Source organism: Canis lupus, chromosome 22 (genome assembly GCF_011100685.1).
Source record: "Canis lupus familiaris isolate Mischka breed German Shepherd chromosome 22, alternate assembly UU_Cfam_GSD_1.0, whole genome shotgun sequence".
Taxonomy (NCBI): Eukaryota; Metazoa; Chordata; class Mammalia; order Carnivora; family Canidae; genus Canis; species Canis lupus.
Genome location: NC_049243.1, coordinates 4,845,276 through 4,869,890, shown reverse-complemented (window position 1 = coordinate 4,869,890; position 24,615 = coordinate 4,845,276). Strand labels below are relative to the sequence as shown.

Below are 24,615 nucleotides of genomic sequence, written 5' to 3'. Positions count from 1 at the left end.
CACACTCGTACCAGTGTCTTGCAAACACAGCAGCCTGGACACGGAGCCCTTCAAACAGTACCTAAGCCACAGAAACTTCCTCAAGCCGATGCAAGAGAATGAGGGAGAAGGCATTTGGCCCAATACTGCAAAAGTATGACCAGCACTTACCAGCTAGAATTGGTTCTGCTTGTATCACCTCAAAAAGATATCACACGGGTAGGGACCAGGAACACGGGCTTTGGAGGCAGGCAGCCTTGAATGCCAACTCCAGCTCTCCCATGCACGGCCCGTGGGAACTTAGGTTATTTCTCTTCTCTCAGACTGTTGTCTCACTTGTGAAATGAAGATGCTGACATGAACCTCCCAGAGGGATCCCTGGGTGGCGCAGCGGTTTAGCGCCTGCCTTTGGCTCAGGGCACGATCCTGGAGACCTGGGATCGAATCCCACATCGGGCTCCCGGTGCATGGAGCCTGCTTCTCCCTCTGCCTATGTCTCTGCCTCTCTCTCTCTCTCTGTGTGACTATCGTAAATTAAAAAAAAAAAAAAAATGAACCTCCCAGAGGTGTTATAAGGCATATCGACGTGCCACTTGATTCTGGACTCCTAAGAAGGAATACAAGTGACGGGTAAGAATAAAACACTGCTTTAAATTTGATCTCAGTTATCTTATCCCATGGACCTAAATTTTTATTTAAAAGAGACCGGGTTAAATCATGAATGGGAGCATAGCTCTGGATGCATCTGGGATGGGAAACCAAGTGACGGAAAGAGTAGATACCAGATTAGTAGGACACATCCATCTCTTTCATGTGCTCGATATTAACCCCTGAATAAAATACACACACACACACACACACACACACAAGCACCTGTACACAACTAGATGGGGTTAGGGAAGGACAGGTCCTACTCTATCGTCCGCCCCTACTGTTTGAGAAGTTCACTTGGAATAGGTTTAGTTGGGGCATGTGAGTCCTGGGGTGTGCGACCCCCGTGCTCCAGGTGGAAGATGTGCTGGGAAAGGACGTGGGCCCGGGATCCTTCTCAAGTAGGAGAAAGTATACAGGAGGTAGAAGGAAAAACAACAACAAAACAGACCAACATGCCTCAAGAAATCATCTAGATAAAAGAAATATTAGGAAAAATAAATGCATAATGGTTTAGCGATTTACCTCACCTTTTTAATTGAGGTCCATGATTTTATTGTCATTACTAAAATCACATTGCTCAATGACGGGACTTTCCCACAGTTTAAGTTTGTCAATACCTTATGTTCAGTTTTATATCCACGAGACAAAATCCTAAAGGGCAGGGATGAGGTTCGACTCAGCCATGCAGCCCTTGATTTAGTGTGTGGAAGGGAGAGGACAAGTACAGGGTCGGTGTGTGCCTGAGAGTGGCCCGCAGGGGCGACACCTTCGAACGGCAGCTGCAGCCCCGCTAAGCAGCTCACACTCATCTGGACATAGATGCAGAGGGAACAGGGACTCCCTGTGCCAACCCCGGAATAAGTATGATCTAAAACACGGATGCAATTACAAAGTGGCATTTAAGTCGGGGGGGGAAAGAACCCCGGAGTAAACAGATCATTGTTCGCATTTTTGTTCATTGAAAGTACCAATTCGTTTAAAACTAGCTTTGTAGAAAGACAAACTGAGTAATTTGCCTTGTCAGTTAACAATTCATAAAAAAATAGGCTCCAGTATCAGCTGAATGCAACCACTCAAAGGCAATTTTAAGAAGTATCAAAAAAAAATTCTTAAGAAAAAAACAGTAGCAGCAAAAACACTGAACGTTTGTAAACAAGACCACCAGTAACAAACCTATGCTTAATAACAAAAAAATGTGCATTCTTAGTAACACATTAAATATATATATATATATATAATAAAAAAGATTGGCCACCATTTTTTCTTAATATACAATACTCAAAATCTGAAACACGATTGTCAATAATCGACACAAATCGGTGTTATAAGGCATGTTGAACAGTCTTTTCCACCGTGGTCAGGGGCTCATGTTGCTGCAGAGGGTAAACTTTCCAGAAGTCTTCTCCTGGCTGTGATCCTGGCACACCGGGGGCACTCGGAGGACTGGAAGCACTGCTTGTGAAAGCAAGCTCTGCACCCTACGAGCGGGGGAGGGGGGAAGGCGTCAGCGAAGGGCTACCTTGCTTTCCCACCTACTACAGGTGCTCATCCCCATCCCGGGGAGACAGGTGGTCCGAAGCCAGAAAGCAGAGTCATCCAACTAGAAATGAGGCAGCTCCACACGGAGGGATTCTAAAGCCCCCAGTAGGTCACGAATGGGAGGCTGAGAGGGCCTGATGTCCTGGGGACGAAGTGCAACCCCCCCCCCAACCCGGGACTGCCCCAGGGTGTTGGTGGCCGACCCCACAGGAGGCGGCCCTCCCTGGAAATGGCCCTAACTGGAGAGACCTGCCTCCCCCCTTTCCAGGTCATCTCAAGGTCATTTTCCCTCTGGCCGGGATCTGGTGACCAAGCAACACTGGGTTTAAGGATGTGGCTGGGCCCTGTCCCCACGATGTGACAACGCTGAAGGCCGAGCTGCTCCAGCTCCAGAGCACCCCGTGGGAATTGCTGAGCCTTCTCGGCTGCTACCCACAGCTGGACTCTTCCCTCTGCCGAGGCCTGCTGACCTCCCCCGCCCCAACAGGTGCTGGCCTGAGAACAGCCCCCCCCCCCCCCCCCCCCCCCCCCCCCCCCCCCCCCCCCGTGAGCTTCGTGCAAATCCGGGCCTTGTCTGCTGGGGAGCCTGTGCTGGATGCCCCCTAAGGGGTCAGGGGAGACGGCGGGAGTGGCCTAAGGGGAGGAAGGGCTCCTGTCAAGGCTGAGGCTGCAGGCAGGATCAGATGGCCCCCAGGAGCCACTTTAGGGATCACAGGATTGCTTCGAGCGTGGACACATCCAAACAAGGCTGCCACGCTCTCCTGGAAAGAGCCAGACAGTAACTGTGCTGGGTCCTCCCGCCTCCATGGTCTCCATAGCCACTCGGCGACTGCCACTGTCACGCAGAAGAAGCCGGAGCTGGTGCCCAGGCTTCAGGCATGACTGCGATCGATTGTGATCGATTGTGATGGATTGTGATCTGACTGTGATCTGATTGTAAAACTGGGCCGCGGCTGTGCTGGTGTAAGAGAGCTTGGGCGTGGGCCGAGGAGCAACCACCCCTCTCCCCGAACCCTACACGGGGAGTCCTCACCCTCGGCCCCTGCCCCACCCAGATCCTCCGCACCCCCACCCCCCCGCACCCATCCAACATCCAGGCCCATGCCAGCACCACGATGCTTTAAACAACGTTGTTGTGCTTAAAGTATTGAGTTGCCGTTAAGTTAATTCTGTCTCTCGGTTGTTAAGCTATTATTAAGCGCATGTTAGGAAGTTATTAAGATACCTGCACATCGTCTACACGTTTCGGTCTGAAATGGGAAGATGACGGCTGTACTCTGGCAAAATTCGCAGATGAAGCCCTTTCCTTGACACAGCTGTAAGGGAAGGTGCCAAAAAGTTAAGGCCCCCATTTGGCCTTCTGATGGAGGAGCCCCGTTACTACTTGTACAGGACCTTATAAACGTCCGTGTTTAAGCGTCTGTAACCCCAGCTTCTGGAAGAAATGGGAAGCTACATCATACTCTAAGGTAGCAAGTAGATTCAAACGGCACATGTGCACTGGTTCTGCGTGGAAACATTTCACAGCCTGCGAGTTGAAGGCACCAGGGAAAGATCTTAATTTTGCACGCGTGCTTTTTAATGATCTACTTTTGTTTCTGATGGTTGTGCCACCGTTCCTACGTTCACGCAGACACAGAATTCCTGTGCCACTGGATTGTGAGTCCCCATGGCTGTACGTGGCACGGCAGGGCAGACGGGAGTCCAGGGAGGCCCCATGCAGGGCTTTGGCCCCCAAGACGAAGAGGTCACTGGGCCCAGGCTTGCATCCTGGCCCTGCCACTTGCCAGCACGGTGATCTCGGCTGTTCCTGAACAGCTCTGAACCTCGTTTCTCTCATCTGAAAATACTGTACTCAAGGCTGGTGGGGGTTAAGTGAGGTAAAGGCCAGAACACCCATCATAGGTCCCGATGGGTCAAGGATAGCTTGGGGACACAGCAGTCCCAGGTGAGCCCTTACCTCACAGCTGGCCACATGTGCAAGGGAAGCTTTGAGAATGTCCTTGAGCAAGGGCACCAGCAGCCTCTTCTTTACCCTGACCAGGTCCTCCAGAGAGAACAGGTGGAGATCGTCGGTCAAGTGCCTCGGCACCTGCTCAAATGCCTTTACTGCGCTGCCAGGAGGGAAACAAAGAGCAATTCAGACACCCACCCGCACGGAGGCCGGGAGACAAGAGGGGTTAGCAGGCACTCGCACTTAATGTTTTGGAACTCAATTAAAAAACAAAAAAACTAAAACTAAAAGAAGCCCAAGGGCCAGTTAACCTTAACTCGTCATCTTACATTTTGCAAGTATGTCAAAGATCCTGGAAAGCCAGGATCTTAAAATTCCATAAAAGCGGATTTCAGAAAGCTGAACCAGCAGAAAAACAAACCCCTTGCAGCCTGCCCATGTTACACTGAGCAAAAGACACCTGCGAATTTGTGCTTCAAGTCTGAAAAACATGTACTGAGATTAAAAACAAAGGAAGAAGAAGAAGAAGAAGAAGGAGGAGGAGGAGGAGGAGGAGGAGGAGGAGGAGGAGGAGGAGGAGGAGGAGAAAACTACTTGATTCTCCATTCTGGCTAAATTTCAAGTCCATCTACATGCTGACTGTTGTCCAGCTGCCCGTAGGCAGGCGTGTGACCCCCCACCCATAACCAGGAGTCCAGCCCTGAGCATCCAACTGGGAGCAGATCAAAGCCACCTGAGTGTCCCAAGGACACCCAAATATTGAATGTAGCTTTCCCCGACTGCCAGTGACCTCTTCCTAAATGCCCCAAATTAGGTAGTAGAATTATCATGCACGCAGCCCCAACCCGGCCACGGCCTACGCTAGACGTGGCCTTCCAGTCGTGCCAAACTGCGTGGAGTTCTCCATCTGGCCTGGGGTGCTTGCTCACACCGCTTTATCGGCCGGGGGACCCCTGACACCTCTTTGGTCCAACTCGCTAGGCTTTTTCTCGGGGAAGCTTTGTGGCCCTCTTCCCCACCTCACCCCTTCAGACTTAAATGTTGCCTCTTCTGCACCCTCAGGGCACATGCATATGTGTCCAACACGGCCGGGCAATGATCTGTTTGTGCTTTCTCCCTGGACTTAACACCAGTCGCACTGATTTTTGTATCTGAAGCACAGAATGGATACTCGGGAAATTTTTGTAGACGGTAATAACTGTGGGTCTTGTTATATGTTATGCACAAGAAAAGCGACGACCTGAGAAGTAATTGAACTGTCACGTCGTTGCCATGAGGTAGAGCTTGAGGCCAAATAACTATAGGAGACATGCTCCTCCTCAAGAAATCTAATTCAAGGGGTGTCTGGGAGGCTCAGCGGTTGAGCATCCACGTTGGGCTCAGGTTGTGACTCCAGGGTCCTGGGTTCGAGTCCTGCATGGGGCTCCCTGCACGGAGCCTGCTTCTCCCTCTGCCTATGTCTTTGCCTCTTTCTCTGTCTCTCATAAATAAATAAATAAAATCTTTAAAAAAAGAAATTTAATGCAAAAGCAATATATTATCATTAAATGAAGATCAGAAGCTGAAAGAAGCTTTAAAACAAAACAATTTTTAAAAACTATATCCTATTATAATACATAATCTTCACCCCTTGAGTAATCTGTTTTTTCACTTAAAAAAATTCTATCTCTGTCAATGAAGGCACGCCTATACCTTTGTGTCATGGCTTCCAGAAATTTCCACTTCTAGAAATTTATTTTAAGGACATATTTTCGGATGTGCACAGAGATTCAGCTAAAGTCTAGTTTTTTTTTTTAAATAACCAATGGTATTACACATCTAACGAAGTATCTACTAGGTATTAAAATCTATTAGGTTTAATATCTACAAAGATATTAAAATCTATTTTAAAATAAATACATTAAAAATCTATTCGATTAAAAATCTACCGGTAAGACAACAAAACCGAAATTAGAAGTTCACTACTAGCGAGCCAGGGAGCGACCTAGGGAGAGACCCTGTGGATCGGAGCGGCGGGGACCAGGTGGCACACGGCACAGGCAGGTGTGTGGAGGCTCGCAGCCCTCCCCAGCTCAGGCCCGGCCCGGCCTGGCCCAGCCACGCTAGTTAGTACCTTTCAGCAAACCTGCAGGTCTTCAACAGCTTCTTGATCTGAAAAAGTTGCTCCTGGATTTCCTAATGTGAGAAACCAAACAGGGGGAAAAGTTAAGGCGATACATGACACAGGAAACGAGTAAATCAAATGCAACTGTTCTTTCTAACTTGGAAATGCTGCAGCTCTATAAGACGAGCCTTTGAAGTTAACCGTGTATGTAGCAGAGGTTCATGGCTGAGTCCAGAGATCCTCAGAGGGTCCAGGTGGACCCCAAGCTTCATGGAGTCTGAAGCTTACACTACCGTTGGGGGCCTTCTTTGGGGAAAGCAGAAAGCTATGTGCCAAAGGTGGAGATCCTGCCGTTTGTGGCAACAAACATCCAGGTGGATGAACCTGGAGGGCATTATGCTAAGTGACATAAAACAGACACAGAAAGAAAAAACCTGCATGGTTCCACTTACATGTGGAATCTTAAAGAAAATCCAATACACAGACGCAGAGGTGAACGGAGGTCACCAGGGATGGGGAGGTGGGGCAAACGGGGAGATTTTCCAAAGGGAACAAAATTGCAGTTGCGTCGGATAAGTCTAGAGACCCGATATATGACATGGGGACCACGGTGACTCATACTCTACTGAATACCGGAAATTTGCCAAGAGGGTGTGGTTCAGGTGCCCCCGCCGCACACAGGGACACACATGATGTAACGTCCACTAACCTGATCAGTAATCATTTCACTTGCATTTGTGCATCTAATGCTCACGCAGTAAACCCCAAATGTAGAGAATTTCATTTTAAAAATAATAATAAGTAAATTTCAAAAGTTACATATAAACGCAAAATGATGCATAAATAGGAAACTGGTTCCGAGGCCTTGGAGAGGGTCCTGAGGCTACTGCTCCAGCCTCCGATGGTCGATGGGCCCCTTGGGGTGGGGGTGGGGGGGCTGTTGGGGTCCCCGGGGACGGCGCAGCATGCCCCTGGCCCAGCCTCCCCGCAGGGGCAGCCGCTCACCCTGGCTCGGTCCAGCTCCTTGGCCTTGGCGTACAGGCTGTGGCCTGCGCTCAGCAAATTGAAAATGGGCTGGTGCCACACGCTGTCCAGCAGGCGCTTGGAGAAGTTGCTGACGTAGTACCTCCTGAAGTCCCACGTGCTCAGGATCCGGGCCGGGATGCAGGAGTCTGCGTAGGTGTGGCAGCAGTCACAGAAATACTTGCCCAGGTAGTCGCAGTACCGCAGGCGCCTCACAAACTCTGCAGGGTGCACAGAAGGCTGAGCGCAGGGCACCTCGGAGGGCAGCCTACCCACCGCTGTCCATTCCCCCTGCTTCCCAGTCCCACCTCCCCTCCCCGTCCCAGGTGCAAGGCTCAGATTGCTGGGTGTGTGCGGCTGACCCCATCACTCGACCTCACGGCAGCTGGGAAAGCTGGGGCAGCCACCCGAGGCCGTGGAGGATGGCCATGCGTGAGCTCTGCTTTCCAAAAACAGTTGTCAGAAAAAGAGAGAGAGAGAGAGAGAGAGAGAGAGAGAGAGAGAGAGAGAGAGAGAGAAATCTCCTAAAAATACTCCTGAATTTGGAAGAGGGGCACTGGAATAAACAACAGTGTGGCCAAATGAGCACGAGATTTAGGGTCTAGAAATCTGGGGGGAGTCCACGCTCTGCCTCCCGTTGGCAGGCAGACTGAGGGCTGGTGGGAAACTCTTCAGGTTAACTATCCTGAAGCCACGAAAAGCAACCCAGAGTTAGATTATGGGATATCTCACACATGGGAAGGGCTTTGTAAATTATAAAGCACGCTTTGGAGGCCCTTAGGGAGGAGCACCCCAAAGACCTCCTGCATAGACCGGTGAGGAAGACCTTATGGAAATATGCGAGGGATGGGAACAGGCAATACAGGGAAACTTGGAATGTGGATGACCAGTGACCACGTGAGAAACAGTCTCGGTAACAAAGACGTGCAGGTTATGAACTACTTGGTTTTGCATCAGACTGTCACCATGGTAGAGGATCCGGAGCAGGTGAGGTGCAGAGGGGTGGGCGCCCCCTGCACCCGCCAGCTGACAGGAGGGCTACTTCCTAGGAGGACATTTACCTGATATACTTCACCTCTTTGTTGTGTAGCAGGAATCCTACTTTTGTAACACTAGACAGAAACGCTAACGCACACACGGAGAGATCTAGAAGGGTGTTTCTACAGCACATTGATAACGCAGGAGGGGTAGCAATCTAAATCTACGTTAAAGAAGCAACTGGCTAGGCAAGTGCACTCAGCAGTGGGACGCCAGAGAGCCCAGGAACGCGTGGGTGAGCGTGCGGAGTGGACATCCCGTTCCAGATCTGTATGATGTGATCTTGACTTTGCTTTTGAAAATACACACATGCACAGTCCAAGAAGATCCCCACCACAAAGCCAATAGTGAAGACTTCTAAAGGGTGGGAGGAAGGATTTTCGTTCTTTGCATTTTTTTTGTTTGCTAAAACGGGCAAGCGCTGCTTTCGGAAATACATCTAACAAAATACGGTGGCAAGCAAAAGGTATAGAGACGAGTGCAACAAGTCCCTGGGCACTTGTCTTCTTCTTAACCACCCAGGTTAAGAAGAAGACAGCAATTCAGTTAAGTCTCCCGTGTGCCCTTCCCTCCCTCAACTCCTTCAACTCCTCTGTAAGTCCAAAAATATCTTAAAATAAAAAGTAAAAGGGTGCTTGGGTGGCTCAGTCAGTTAAGCGTCTGCCTTCAGCTCAGGTCATGATCAAGCCCCGCATCAGGCTCCCTGCTCAGGGCTCCTTCCTGCTTCTCTCTCTGCTCTGCCCTTGCCTCTTGCTGGGGCTCTCTCTCTCTCAAATAAATAAATAAAATATTTTTTAAAAAATTAAAAAAAAAAAAGTAGAGTCAAACTATATCCTAAGAACTACATAGGAAGTTGACAGGCAAAGTCCAAAACCGACGACACGGCTGATAACGCATCTACCACGTGTGCCCTGGGCGCCTGTGATGGCCTGCTTTCTCCTCTCCGGTCACACGGGACTTCTCTGAAATCGCTGCAGGCCCTTTCTTTGCTCATGGTGACCTCTACCCCCATAGCACACACACGCACATGCTTCTGGGCACGATCACTTCCCTACAGAACTTCTCACTCCCAGCCCCCCAGGCGCAGATTCAGTTCCCGTGCTGTCAATCCCACAGCACTCTGGACTTTCTCTTTCGTTGCAAGCACCACCCTTGCTGTTCTCTTGGCTGATAACTATGCCTTCCAGTAAGCAAGTTCTACGAGGGGAGGACCACGTTTATGCCACCAGCGCAGGCGTACATCTCCACCGTTGAACCAACTTAGGGGAACACTTGAAGAGCTGATGGAGTCACGGTGACGTGTCCATAACTTCTGACTCAGGCGCTCAGTCCTGTGCTCAACACGGAGGCACCGGGATACAGTGGTTAACCAAACAGGGTCCCTCCTGGACTAGCTGGGGGTGAGAGGGTGGGATGAGTCATTTAAAGGAAACTGGTTTACAACTGTGATGAATGGCTCGAACTGCCATTCAGTGTGGTAGAAGGAATCCCAGACAGACTTCTGTTTTCTATTTTTATTTCTCGAGGTGGAGTCCTCAAAGTCTTTTCCCTTCCATGACTTCCCATCAAAGGCCAAGGGAACCCTTTCCGGCAAAGCTCCTCTCCCCAGCTTTCCACAGGGCAGACCTGGGGATACCCTCACGAGCAGAACATGTGATTCCCAGTCTTCACTGGGCAATTTGCATTTCTGACTGGAAGAAGTCTGATTTTCTAGGCCCCAGCTGACCCAGGAATGATTCCCCTCAAGCCACCTCCTCAAACCCCCTCGGAGGGGTTTGGGTAGCTCCTCCATAAGCCACGCAAACCTTCCACAGGTATCTTTTGAGGAACAGCTGTGTACCGGGTGCTGTTGTAAGAAGCAGGGGATAAAGCAATGAATAAAACAGACAACACGTCTGTCCCCATGGAACTTAGAGTCTAGATAGGGACACAGGCCAACAATGAGAAAAATCAGTAAAATCTAAGAGTATTTTAGGAAGAGAAGCACAAAGGAAGAAGGAAGGGTAAAGTGTATGCTTGTGGCCAGGAGGGCCAAGGTTGACGTTTTCAATATGGGAGCCAGAGGAAACCTCCTAACTTTTGAGAGAAGAGTGAAGTAAGGGAAGTCACTCTAGGGAGAGAAAACCGCGAATGCAAATCCCTAAGTCAGGAGCGAGCCTGCCTCCTTCGAGGACCGGCAGGGAGGCCACTGGCTGGAGCCGAGGGCCCGATGAGGAGAGGACTAGGGATGAAGCCAAGGGCACCAGGCCAGCCACGCAGCCCTGATAGGTCAACGGGGCCTCTTCATGAAAGAAAGGGCAACATCATGAAGTCCTTGTAGCAACTTCGTCCACAAAAGCAATGCACGCTCCGACTGGGCTCTTCTTCGCCCTGTCGCCACATACTAGGCAGGGAAGCCACTGTCCGTACTTACTGGGTTCTATCGGCGTGCCACAGCCAGCACACAGAAAGTTCTGGGCTGCTACCACGAGATCCCTCCTGAGTACAGAAAACGGTAAGTTACATTTCGGAAATAGCCAAGGGAGCATTTTTCACTGACTGGAAAGGACATTGACATCATGGTGCTTTTCCCTGCTTGGGGCTTTTTCTTGGTCATTTTTCATTATAGGATTCTTCAGTAGAGTTTTCTAGTTGAGATCTCTGGGTCTTTTGTTTAAGTTATTTTTTATTTATTTTATTTTATTATTATTTTTTTCTATTTTTGTTATGTTGGGGGGGATCTCTGGGTTTGTTTTTTGTTTTTGTTTTTGTTTTTGTTTTGTTTTGTTTTGTTTTGTTTTTCTGATCTCTGGGTCTTTTAAAAACGTCTGCTACCAGCCAAGCAGAAGTTGGTATCATGAATAACTCTTCCACCACGGGATCTTTAGAGACTGCTCAATATGCAGGCACAGGATCCCTGCCAGAGAGAACCGGAGACCTGTAACTCATGGGAGAAAGTTCAGGAAGACCAAACACCAAGAGGTGATGCACTCGGGAAGTTCACAAATGGATCCAAAGAAATCTGGAGGTCGGGTAAGACGTAAGCATCAAACATCTCCGTTGAGCAACAGTCCACTGACGTGTTTTCTACTGGACTGTTTGATGCCACAACTTCACATGTGATTTGGAAATACGAAGGTGGTCGTAAAGTTTTATTACAGTTTAGGATCAGCCAAAATGACCCGGGTAAAAATATGTGGAACCCTATCCGTATCCCTTAGAGACGACGTAGGAAGTTGTTCTAGAGAATAAAGACACCCCTTGCTAAGGAAAGTGATCCCTCGCAAAGCCTAGGGAAGGAGCTCTCCCGCTCAAGCACCCCAGAGGCCTTCATGGTGTTCTCTCAAAAGAAAAACGTAGGGGGCAGCCCAGGGGGCTCAGCGGTTTAGGACTGTCTTCGGCCCAGGGCCTGATCCTGGAGACCCAGGATCGAGTCCCATGTCGGGCTCCCTGCATGGAGCCTGCTTCTCCCTCTGCCTGTGTCTCGGCCTCTCTCTCTGTGTCTTTCGTGGATAAATAAATTAAAAAAAATAAAAAAAATGCAGGACAGAGCTTATGAGGCACTTCCGTGGGTCACAGGCAGTCACCATCGCCAGTCCCTTCTTTATGCTGCAGTGTGGGTGCCACATTAAATACAACCCAAGAGGAATGGAGAAACTGCAGCTGGTTAAAATGTCCCCTTATAATGTCACATACTCTCAAAGACAAATAAAATTACTACCTTAAATAATTACATATTGTATTTATACAAATACATCTATAAAAATGAGTTTATTTCTTTTTTTCTTTTGCATTCTCTTTGTCGTTTGTCTTTTAGGATTTGGTTACTTCTTAGAGAACAAAGTTTTTTTTGTTTGTTTGTTTTTGATTTTTGCATTCTGTGTCATTTCTTAACTATAGGAGCTATCCTCAAGATTAGATTTTCCCTTAAAAAATGTATCCATTGGGGTTTTTTAAATTTTTTTAAATTTTTAAAAATATTTATTTATTTATTTATTTATCCATCGGTTTTTATTTCACATTGCACTGGTGAAAAGAGCCGTCTTTTAAAATTCTTGTATATGAGTTTTAAGATCCCATATTAGCCCCTTAAAAAAAATCCCCACTTGAACTTATATAATTTTCAATTGCTATGTAACATACATGATGCAGGACACAGTTAAATTCTCAACTGTCCAACTACGGAGCCCAACCCTCCACCCACCCCCCAAACCCATGATAAACAGGGTGCTAAGAAGCTGACTCAGAAAAATATGCCCAACTTGCCTTTTCCTAAAACAAACTTTCCTTCATCCCTTGGTGTGTAATTTTCTTCCCTTTACCTCCTTCTACGGGGAGGTGGGACCCATCACACCTTGTCACCCGGCCCGGAGGCCCAAGCAGCAGCCCCACTTACTTGAGTGGTGGATGAACATCAAATATGATTTGAAATCGGGGGGGCTCCCAGTCTTCAGCCTCTCTGATCTTCGACTGAAGTTTAATTTCCTGAACCACATCCACACTGGATTCAAAGTCTTTCCGGACACGTTCTTCATTTACAACCTGTGTGTAACACAGAGGAGGATTTCAGAGCATGTACCTAAATGAGCATATTTCAGGAACTGAAAGAAAAAGAGCATTCAATTGTGTCTCCAGCATTAAGATTCGCCATGAAAAATTAAAACTGCCCTCCACTGAACGAGAGGAGCCCTCCCCGTCCCTGAAGCCGTCTGCAGGATTGCTGGTTGGAACACCACCCGGCTGAGATCACTTTTCTTATTTGGGGGGAGTTCATTTCTTTCCAGACTTGGAGTTACTGTAAGTAGGTCACTGGGACCTGGAATGCTTTGATTTCCCAGCAGGAGCCTCACCGCTCTTAGTGGACAGACTGACAGATGCTGCCAACCGGACCCCCCAGCTGTTGTCAGACTTCCCCAGAAACAGCTCTTTTAATCCCCTTCCCCTGCTTAACATCCAGTGGCTCCCAACTGAACCATTCAATTCTCCTGCAAGAATTTAAAATGCAAACTCCAGCGGATCCCCGAGTGGCTCAGCGGTTGACCGTCTGCCTTCGGCTCAGGGCGTGATCCTGGGGTCCCGGGATCGAGTCCCGGGATCAAGTCTCACATCAGGCTCCCCACATGGAGCTTGCTTCTCCCTCTGCCTGTGTCTCTGCCTCTCTCTGTGTGTCTCCCATAAATAAATAAAATATTTTGTTAAAAATAAAATAAAATGCAAACTTCTCGAATTAGCATTTTATGTCTTCCACAATTTGACCATCTTCAAACCCAACCTCCCAGGAAGATCAACACCCCTCACCCCAACACAGATACACACAAACACATGTCACCCCACACCAAGCTGCCCTGCTCAACAAATAACACCAGGTGCCCTCCTCCCCGTCACTTTTGCCCCAGCTGCCCTTAGCCAAGATCCTCGTCCACGTGTTTCTACCTGCTACCACTTCTCAAGTCCTGAGATCTCCAGTTGGCTTTCCCAAGTCCCCCGAGAAAATGAAACACTCCTCCTCTGCAACGTGCAGAGTGCTTTTCTCCTACCCAAGTCTTGGCTTTGCTGCAAAGTCCTCTCCCCACGGTGGGCTCCCCGCTGTCAGGAGGCAGAGTGCTCCCCAAGGGACCAGGCTGGGCGGGCTCCTGCTCTTCCCCTGACCAGGCCCCTCCAGGTGCTGGGAGTAACACTCTAGCATCTACTCAGTAGGATATTTGTGAGAAAGAAAATCCAAAATGCTGAATTCTCGGGGAGAATAATCCACCCTCAATAAATGCCAGATCCATCCTTCTGTTCCTGTCTCCCCCAACACCCGGTGACCAAACAGGGAAACACATAAATGTCTGAAGGGAACAGCAGGCAAAATTAGAACTTAGGAACTTTCGATTCAAGGCCCATTTATTTTGATACTTACTATGGAGCCAGCGGCATTGGGAGAACCTTCCAGCTGATGATGAACTTCTGACCACATCCAGCACTTCTGGAATACTCGGTACAACTCTTTGGCTATTAGCTCAGCGGAATTGAAGTCTGGCTCATAAACGATACTGAAAGGTAAGGGATGCAGAAAGTGGAAAACTATATTCGCGAGGAGTCTTCAGATTTTCAACTCTCTTTCCCGCTCCAAAAACTCAGAAGGGGTGTCACATGAGGCAGCATGCACCAACCATCCACTGGTTGTCTTACTCAACACAATTGCCCTGTGCTCAACAGAGCAGCTTTCATTTAGGTATTGAGGGTACCAAGACTGGGAAATGTGGTAAGAAGAGCACTGGATTTGGAGCCTTCGGCCTTGAATTCAAGTCCCACCTCTGCTCATTTAGCAGCACTGTGTCCTGAGGCACATTTAATCTGACCCTCAGTTTCCACACTTATAAAATGGGAGTTAACCCCCAACCCCCCGCCTGATTAAATGAGAATGTATATAAAGGCCTTTTAAGCTCTGTAAAAATTATAGCGGTGACTGTTCCATTGCTAAAGAGTAATCCCTGTCATTGGAACTGGCTGAACTCAGTCTGAGATGTCAGAGGTTGGGCATTCACAGTGCCTCAGAGGTCACGGCCCAGGGGTCCCGGCCCAGGTGGACACGGAAGAGATACCTCTTGGAAGAGCTGCAGGAGCATCCACAGGTTTCTGTGATATTGCTAAACTCACCAAGTTCTGCAAGCAAATAGAAGAAAGGGTATTAAAATCTTTCAGTCTGTTTCACTTACTCATACTCAATTTTGTAAGACTACAAAAATAAATCCCTGCACCGCAGAAAGAACGAGTTACTCAGCATCTCCGTACTTCAGGTTCTTTGGGTTTCTATTATGAGAAAGTACAGCTAATGACCGAAGATGGCATTTCAAAATACACCCTCCCGGAATTCCACCCAAATGTAACTGAGAGGCCAGACAGATCTCTGTCTGACTACAAGGAGTATCTGCCTTTTTTTTTTTTTTTTTAGTATCTGCTTTTGTGTTCAATTCTGTAAGTGAGATGAAAGATCGATTGTCGAGACATTTGAAATAAGAAGGACACCTTTTTTTTTTTTTTTTTTTTTATATCAGGGACATAATCTGATCCTGGGAGAAGTTCCTTTGAAAGCCACTATAATGTGGGATGGCATGTGATGCACGTCAACACGTGTGTGTGTAGCAGGAGGTGGGGAGGGAGGTTACGAGTCACAGCTGCTGAGTTTCCAAATCTTACCTACGACAACAAAGTCATCAAAGTCACATTTACAGGCTTCTTTGAGAACGTCACCGTAAGTGGGTGTCCCAGCCACCGGGCTGCCCTGTAACATAGCACAACCTAGAACAAGAGAGGAAGGAGGTTCCATCAACAAGAAAAAAAAAGAAAAACTGTACCACCTGTCACATCCAACTAACCAGAAACTGGGGAATAAAATGGGCCAAGAGTTTACTTTCAAAGAGTTTTAAAACCCAATTTTGAGAATTCAAAAATGCAGGGAGCTATTTTTGTGTTGTTCTTACATTCGCTGTGATTAAGCGAAACAGATGGATGAGGATCTGTGACGAGGAGGCCTTCAGAAGAGTGAGCGGCCTGCTTTCAGGCGTGTTTGAAATTTTCCATGATACGAAGTTTAAAAAAGAATGAAAGAGGGTAAAAAATCAGCCTCACGGTGAGGCAAAGGGTAGAGGCAACACAGAGGGTTGAAGAGAGTCCTCCCGAAATTCATATCCACCCAGAGCCTGTGCATGTGACCTTATGTGGAATTAGCCCCTTGGCAGAGGTGATCGTGTTGAGCTGAGGTCATACTGGATGCGGGTGGGCCCTAAATCCAACATGACCGTTTAGATTAGAAAGAGGGAATTATGAAAAGAGGGAAATTTGGACACAGACACTGATCTCCGGAGAGAAGGCCCTGTGAGATGGAGGCAGAGACGGGAGTGACACGTCTATAAGCCTAGGATGCCCAACGACCATGGGCAACCACTCAAAGCCAGGAGATCCATGGGACGGGTTCTCCCTCAGAGCCTCCAGAAGGAACCAAACCCTCCAACAACTTCATTGCTGACTTCTGGACTCCCCAAGTGAGAAAAGATACATTTTCTGTTGTTTTCAGCCACCTGGTTTGTGGTATTTTGCTACAGCAACCCTAGGAAACTACTTCCAATACGTCTAGGTTTTTCTATCCCAAATGCTAGTATTGGAATTTATCCTAAGAATATCATTAAAAAGAAAATTAAGGGACGCCCGAGTGGCTCAGTGGTTTAGCGCCGCCTTCAGTCCAGGGCCTGATCCTGGAGTCCCGGGATCAAGTCCCACGTCGGGCTCCCTGCATGGAGCCTGCTTCTCCCTCTGCCTGTGTCTCTGCCCCTCTCTCTCTCTTTCTGTCTCTATGAATAAATAAATAAAATCTTAAAAAAAAGAAAAGAAAGTTAAAAAGGTGAAAAAGGTGGGCTTTGATCATAAAGGAACTATTGGCAGTCCATTTAAATATTCAAATATGGAAAGCCACCTACGTGCCAAATATTGGTAAGTTAATTTTGCAAATCATGTTATTAACTCAAGAAGCACCATCGTGGGAAAAATGTGAAAACCGTAGCAACTTGGAAAACTGGATATGAAATAGTGTTAATATGATATGATCATATTATTAATGGAATTACAGTAATACGAGTACATAATCACTATGAAACTGTACTCACATGATTAAGTTTAAGAGAAAAACACACACAAAAATAAAAATAAATAAAAAATAAAAATAAAAAAAGAGAAAAACACAGAGAAGTGGATACAGTCGTTTAGGAAAATATTCTAGGCCACAGGTTACACGAATGGGCTTCAGAAGGGACTGGCCAGGGTTTAAAACAGCACTGCCTGGGTGGTGAGGTCAGTTAAGCGTCTGACTCGATCCTTGGATCCAACTCAGGTCATGATCTCAGGGTCCTGGGTTCGAGCCCCCGTGTCTGGCTCTGTGTGCTCAGTGCGGGGTCGGCATGGGGTTCTCTCTCCCTCTCTCTCTCTGCCCCTCCTGCTCATGCTCTCTCTCTCTTTCTAAGATAAATAGAGAAATCTTTAAAAAAAAAATTAAAAAAGAAACCACCACCACACTGCCCCATCCTAGCGAGGTGACCATGTACAATCAACTTCTCAACATTGATTTTCTCCCGGGCAAAACAGGGCAACGTCACCCTACCTGTGTGTTCCCCACACTCTTTTGACCATGATCCACAGGAACATGCATTCACATTGCAACTCAGTACAAACACAAAAATATATTTCACCGATTAAACAAACAAACAAAAAAGTTCCAGGACACATTGCCTCCTCTAGGTGAGGTGAATGCTGACACTTTCCAATCTTTTTTTTTCATTCGTTTTCAAATGCTCTCAAGACTACCCTGCAACTTGAAGTATGCTGACCTACCCCAGAGGAGAAAAGCTACTACTAAAAAGCCAATGTCCCAAGAGAGAGCCTTAATAAAAGATGCATATTTTTTTATTGGGGCAATAGAAATATTTTTGAGATTTCATTTAACATATTTATATTCATATTTAAAATATTTAGAGGCACCTGGGTGGCTCAGTGGGTTAAGCATCTGCCTTTGGCTCAGGTCACGATCCCAGGGTCCTGGGATGGAGGCCCCCCCCCCCCCCCCCGTCGGGCTCCCAGCTCGGCTGGGAGTCTGCTACTCCCTCTCCCTCTGCCTGCTGCTCTCCCTGCTTATTTATGCTCTGTCTCTCTCAAATAAATGATATCTTAAAAAAAAAAAAAAAGCTCAGCTAGCATTTCAAGAAATATTTATAAAATACCATCTCAGGCAAGGTACTACTGTGTGGAAGGGAAATTCAAATGGGAATACTTGTCCATCCAAGAGCTTAACACCTTGTAAGGGAGCTGAGACCCCGACGCACATCACCCACCGTCAGGAAACAGAGGTGCGTGCCATGGACCTTCAGAAGGCAGGGCGGCTCCACCTTGCACAACTCCAGGGGGCGGTGGGGCGCGCACACAGACAATCATAGAGCATTGTGGAGCACAACTTACGCTTAATTTCACATGAATGGTGCCCCTGTCTTGTGATGCGAATCTGGGAGCCTGTCTCAGTGCTGGTGGCAGGAGACTGCTTTCAAAGAATGGGGAGAATGAAGGAACTCATGTGAAGTTCCCGGGGACCCAGCATTCCAGGGAGCCTAGCCAAAGCAGAGGGTGGGGGGCAGAGGCTCGTCTGCAGGCAAGTTTACCAGACTAGGGTACCTGAAGCCCACGTACAACCTGGAGAAATCAGGAGATGCCCGTTGGAAAGCTGCAGCCCGCAGGCCTAAAAGTCCCAGGATAAAACATGGGACAAACTCGACAGGCCATTTGAGAGGCACGGAAGCTGTTCTAGGAGGACAGATGTGTGTGGGATCGATGAAAGGAAAGAGGCCGCAAGTCAAGAGAAAAATTAAAGGCAGCAAATGCATCGTGAGGACCTGAATGCACTTCTTGCAGAATGACCGGCCGGAGGCTGCGGCGATGGTGCAGCTCAAGGGCAGGAACAGGGACTGGAGGGAGGGGATGTCACCATTACTGAGAAGTCAGGGTTGATGTGTTCACTAGAAATGGGGCCAGGACACAGGCCAACCCCCCACCCCCCGAAAAGAGTCAAAGATAAGAGCGCAGAACTAGCAGGTGCTCTCTATGTTCATGCCCTGGAAGATGTTCTCCACGGCAGGTGCTCCAGGGGTCCCGTGCACCTGGGTTGGGCTGCGCAGCCCCGGCTGGGCGCTCAGGAGGACTGCAGAGCTGCAGAGCCCAGGCCAGATGCTGCGGGGTGTGGAGGGAATGGGGAGAGGAAGTCAGGCTGCAGGAAAGGAGAATGACGTCATCGCACAAGGTGAAAGAGGCCACAAAGCCCCAGAAAGGGCAGGTCCTCTATACTGGTCAGCCCTGTGTTTCCCACCACTGGGTTGGGTGAGGGTGCTCTGTATCCTGTTAAAAAAAAAAAAGAACTTCCTGGGATCCCTGGCTGGCTCAGCGGTTTAGAGTCTGCCTTCAGCCCAGGACATGGTCCCGGAGTCCCAGGATCGAGTCCCACATTGGGATCCCTGCATGGAGCCTGCTTCTCCCTCTGCCTGTGTCTCTCTCTCCCTGTGCATCTCTCATGAATAAATCAATAAAATCTTTAAAAAATAAATAAAATAAAATAAAATAAAACGAACTTCCCTTTCACTCTGAGCTAGGTAGTGCATTCAACAGCCAGCTATTGTGCATGGATCTGGTGCCAGGCGTCATGCTCTACGGTGGGAGCTGGAGTGAGTTCTCCCCTCATTACTGAGAAACGCCTGAAGACGCTTGGTCAAGGAAGCCAAGAGGAAAAGCAAACTTTAGTTTTTCATCTTTTTTCTTTTGGAAAAAAAGGGGTTGGAAGGGAGGAACAGATGACTAGTTGAGACAATGTTAAGTTCGTTGGTTACTGCCTGCCAACCAGGTAAATGTGGCGAGCAGGTCCCCGCTGCGTGGAGCAAGCACTTGTTAGGAGACGGGCAGGAGGGGAAACAGATTTGGGAGGTTCCAAGGGAGACGGAATCCTGGGCAGACACCCCGGTGCAGAACATCTCCTGGGACGTGAGTACAGACGAAGCTCCGAGGGCCGGAGCAGGGCTCCCACTTAGGAAGGGCAAATGCTACCTGCAGTTCTCAGCTTAGGGACCCTCTCTTCCAGGAGGGACTCCCCGGTTCCCAGGATGAAGCCCGCTCCTCCCGCTCTGGGGCCTACAGTGGGGGGGCCTACCTCTGCTACCCTGGGGACCCCATATGGCGTCCTCAGCCTCTACTCCTGCATCCCCACAGGGATGCTCCTGCAAGGAAGGAGCACGGCGTGTTGCCCCCATTGATACCCATCACCCAGGCCCTCGGGCTCCTGGTTTGTGGGATGAAGGACAGAGGAGTCCTCGGGAAAAGAAGCAATGTGTGAGAAGAGCTGGGGGACGGCCAGGTGACAGAAAACAGAGGAACAGGGAAACTATCAGCCACTGCCAAGGAGAAAGTATGATGGAGTCGAAGGGGGAAGAAACAAAACCCAAACCAAACACATTGATGTACCAACCGAGTGGAACATGATGACAACCAAGGCCAAATCCCAAAGGCAAAAATGGTGAGGATAATGGTTATTCAGGACCTTTTAGACAAAGGATATGATGATCTACTTTGGGACATGCCCGGAAAAGAGACGTAAGCACAGAACACAGCATAGAGTTCCCCTGATTTGCCCCCACTTGCCTTCATAGCCGCTGTCAGAAGAGTTGGAAGACCCAGATCCTTGCTTCATGTTGCTATAGAAGGTCGTCTCAGCATCAGCGTGACCACTGCCGGGTGCCCCCCTGGCCTCTTCCTCACCCCAGGGGTCTGGGTGCTGCTGACTCAGGATGGCGTACTTGATCTTCTCCATTGCCGCTATAATCATATCCGCAACGTAGAAGTGGGCGTTTTCCTGCAGGAAAAAAGAAAAGTATCAGTTAAAATACTCACAAGCGTGATTGCCTGTTTTCCACGGAGGGTGTATTGGGTTGAAAAATCAAGAGGCTACATCTAAGTGGAGCCAATGCATGGAAACAGAAATGTCCATTTACCTGAGGGACCACAGGTCATCATAGGAAGGACGGCCCATATCTTCCAGACACACACAGTTTAGGCCCCTGAGACCAACAGACAGCCCACGCTGGATTTCTCGTGATGGAAAATGACCCCCGGGGTTGGCAGTGGCCCGGGGGGTAGACATCAGTCATGGAAACCTGCCCAGCTGAGCGCACTGACTCAGAGCCCGCCTTAGCTTATGCTCCTGCCAAAGGCTGGAAGGAAACCTACGTGCCACGCTTCATCAAGTGAAGTTTCCAGATTTAAATCAGAACAGTACCATCTATGGAATTAACACTCTCTGTGGTTAAAAAAAAAAAAAGAAGAAGAAAAAGAAAAAAAGAAAAAAGAAAAAGAAAAGAAGAAAGAAAGATGTGTTCACCTTTTCAACATCGACAGGGAGCAGGAATGCCTCTGGTGAGAAGGGATTCAAGGTTCTTCCTTGCACAGCACCTGCCAAGGCAGCAAGTTATTAAAAATGGAGAAAAAGAAGTTCAAAGAATCCTAAGAAAACCAAACAATTGTAGGCAGTGGTCTTTGAAAAAAATTTTTTTTAATGAGCACAATTCTAGAATAAATTAGGTTGCCAGAAGAAGACAGATCCTTCTGGTGGTAGGCATCGCAGATACTGCCCGAACAATGATCCCAGCACCCAGGGATCATTTCTACCCTCTTGGAGCAACTTGGAGGGACTCTTCAGAGAAGGGATGGGAGACGGAGGAGACCCATGAGGAGGCCAAGAGGGTAGAAAGAGAAGAGGATCGTGGAAACTCCCTACACGAGGTGGAGACGGGCAAGAAGGAACAGCCTAGAAGCAGGGCCCTAAGGGTCATGGGATCCCTCTTCCCGGGCGCTGCACCGGACCCGAAACTTCTTGTTTAGGGAGACAAGTCTGTCTGCAAAAGGCCCGCGTGAAGTGCTTCTCTAAAATGCTCTTCCTCCAGCCCAAAGCAAGAAGAAACCACAGAGGGTACGTCCAGCTGACTCCTGTGCTCTGCACCCTGAAGCCTCTGCACCCCAAAGCAGCTCCCTTCCTGGCAGCCAAGACCATCAAGACAAAAACGCCCCCAAATAAAAACGCCCCCTGCCATGAGTGATTTCTTCTTGCAGGTGTCAGGCAACAGGTTCCCGCGAGCGCCCCCCGAGGGCTGAGCTGCTCCAACCCGCTCTCTGGGACCAAAACGCTGCAGGTGGCTGGTGGATGCCGCAGCTCTCAGGGCGAGCGGCAGAGGGGCCAGCTGGATCCCCCGGCCCCAGCCCTGGCTTCAAGACAGTGACCGTACCCCCCAGAACCTACATCTCTGGGGTGCAGAATCCGCGTGGGGCGGGCACACTTCTGAGAAGGACTCCGTAGCCACCAGTATAGGACCTGAGTGAGGCCCACCTGTTGCTGCCACGCAGTTCTGTCCTGAGGGTGACAAGCAGCTACAGCGACACAAAGCTTGTATTTATCAGATCAGGGGACCGGCTGGCTTGGGTCTGCAGGCCATGGGCTTTGGAGCCTGAGCAGAGACAGAAAAAGGGACCGAGAAGATGCCAACAGTGTGGACACCAGCCGGTCCGGCCTCTGCACTAAAAGGTCCTCACCCCTTAAACTGGATAGTTCCCAATTAGGAGGTTGGAAGAGACTGGGAATGGGAGTGGGCGCCTCTGCAAACGCCAGGAACTGTGGCAAAGTGTCCTCGGGCCTTGGGAAACGCTTCTCGGCTGGGGGAGCGGGTGGGGGGGTCTTGCTCTATCATATTTTCTAGAAAAGGACTAACCCTGCTGCTGTCATTGGTGACCCAGTGGGGAAAATGGTGGGAAATCCTGTATCCTAGTACAAAAGGTCTGCTCTCTGCATTGCTGTCCCACAACAAAGACCAGACCGTCGGGGACTTCCTTTTTTGTTTTTGTTTTTAATCCCATGGGCTGAATCCCCCTACCAAGTTTGACATGAAGTGATTTTTTTTTTAAGGTACTTAGAGAAGTTGCTGGGGGTTACCGTCTTGGGACAAAAGGGGCTGGTGTATGACCAAGCTACAGGAGAATTTTAAATCGCAGAATCACTTGCTGTAGAGTGTGGCATTTTGCTCAAAAAAAAAATTTTTTTTTTAAATTTATTTGAGAGAGTGAGAGAGAAGAGAGAGGGAGCAGGGGCAGGGGGAGGAGCAGAGGGAGAGGCAGGAGCAGGCTCCCAGCTCCCAGCTCAGCGGGAGCCCAATACCAGGCTCGATCCCAGCACCCAGGGATCATGACCTACACTGAAGACAGACATTTAACCCACTGAGCCACCCAGGCGCCCCTCAGATTTGGTTCTTATTTCAAAATTAGCCCATTTTAAGATTGTCCACAATCCACCATCCTTAAGTGATGAATAACATGTTACAGGCTGTCCTCGGGGATCCCTGGGTGACTCAGGGGTTTAGCACGGGCCTTTGGCCCAGGGCGCGATCCTGGGGTCCCGGGATTGAGTCCTGCTCCGGCACCCTGCATGGAGCCTGCTTCTCCCTCTGCCTGTGTCTCTTTTCTCTCTCTATGTCTATCATGAACAAATAAATAAATAAATCTTTAAAAAATAAAAAAAGGCTATCCTCATCTTGGACTATTCAGAAGTTTTCCCCATCGAACAAAAAACCCCTCCTATTTTAGGAAAGGGGTAGGGCTGGTTCTCGCTAGTGAGAAATACTAAATACAGCCAGACACACACCCAGGCAGCTCTCAAATTGGTTTGAAAGACAAAAAACTTCCTTGACAATCTGAGCTAGGGTTCCAAGAGAAACACTAAGGCAGTGTGGATGGCACATTTTGTTAAGAATTAGAAAGAAGGTCGCGAGGCAGCCCAGGGGCTCAGAGGTTTGGAGCTGCCTTAGGCCCAGGGTGTGACTCCCGGGTCCCAGATTGAGTCCTGCGTCCGGCTCCCTGCATGGAGCGTGCTTCTCTCTCTCTCTCTCATTAATAAATAAATAAAATCTTAAAAAAAAAAAAAAAAAAGAAAGAAAAGAAAAAGCCCTCGGACGCCTGGAAGGCTCAGCGGTTGAGAGCCTGGCCTTCTGCCCAGGGTGTGACCCCTGGGGTCCCGGGATCGAGTCCCACGTCGGGCTCCCTGCATGGAGCCTGCTTCTCCCTACCTGTGTCTCTGCCTCCCTCTCTCTCTGTGTCTCTCATAAATAAATAAATAAAATCTTTAAAAGGAATTAGAAGGCCACGAATCACAAGAGCAGCGGACGATTTACTGACTCTTTGGTGCCTTCCCTTAGGGATTCCAGGGGTTGTGTTTTGCTGTTTAGTTTGTTTCTTTGTTTAGGAGACCGGAGCCTCCGTCCACAGAAGTGCGAGGGCTCCCGGCTTTAACGACGCAGGTCTCCCACAGTCTTTGGGGGGGGGGATCGTGATTTGGGTTTTTTTGAGGTTTTGGTTTTGCAGTCCCACGGCTTCGGGCACAGGGCCGGGGGATGGGGGTGGGGAGCCTCGCGTCCATCCCAGGGCCGCAGTGCCCCAAGCCCCGCGGGCCCACGTGGCCTGGTCACCCCGCAGTCACCCAGCAGGCTGGGCACGGGCACCTCCCGGGGCGCACCCCCCCGCCCCCAGGGAATGCACCTGCCGCAGGGTCCGGGGCGTACCCAGGAGCCTCATACCTTCCAGCATGGGCCAGGGCGCAGGCGGGGCACAGCACCTCTCAGGGTACCCCCCTACTTCCCCCACCCCCCCGGGGATGCACCTGCCGCAGGGGGCCTGGGCCGCACCCAGGAGCCACGTACCTTCCCACACGGGAGGCGGCGGAGCAGCACCGCCCTCGGGCCGGGGC

The 24,615-nt window shown here is 49.2% G+C and overlaps 1 protein-coding gene across 4 annotated transcripts in view; it reads right to left on the bottom strand.

Moving 5' to 3' along the window:
- Positions 1 to 1,142: 1,142 nt before the first annotated feature.
- RUBCNL (rubicon like autophagy enhancer) overlaps positions 1,143 to 24,615 on the bottom strand; it is a 38,022-nt gene continuing 14,549 nt past the window's right edge. For all 4 annotated transcript variants that reach the window (XM_038569535.1, XM_038569534.1, XM_038569533.1 and 1 more), the window contains exons 2-13: positions 21,211 to 21,281; positions 20,475 to 20,685; positions 15,453 to 15,554; positions 14,858 to 14,918; positions 14,173 to 14,305; positions 12,667 to 12,812; positions 10,705 to 10,769; positions 7,236 to 7,474; positions 6,240 to 6,301; positions 4,133 to 4,286; positions 3,398 to 3,488; positions 1,143 to 2,111 (exon numbers count right to left, since the gene is read on the bottom strand). In XM_038569535.1, the coding sequence (XP_038425463.1) occupies positions 1,999 to 2,111; positions 3,398 to 3,488; positions 4,133 to 4,286; positions 6,240 to 6,301; positions 7,236 to 7,474; positions 10,705 to 10,769; positions 12,667 to 12,812; positions 14,173 to 14,305; positions 14,858 to 14,918; positions 15,453 to 15,554; positions 20,475 to 20,658 (1,350 nt within the window). In that variant the 5' untranslated portion in view covers positions 20,659 to 20,685; positions 21,211 to 21,281 and the 3' untranslated portion in view covers positions 1,143 to 1,998. The remainder of the gene's footprint in view (positions 2,112 to 3,397; positions 3,489 to 4,132; positions 4,287 to 6,239; positions 6,302 to 7,235; positions 7,475 to 10,704; positions 10,770 to 12,666; positions 12,813 to 14,172; positions 14,306 to 14,857; positions 14,919 to 15,452; positions 15,555 to 20,474; positions 20,686 to 21,210; positions 21,282 to 24,615) is intronic.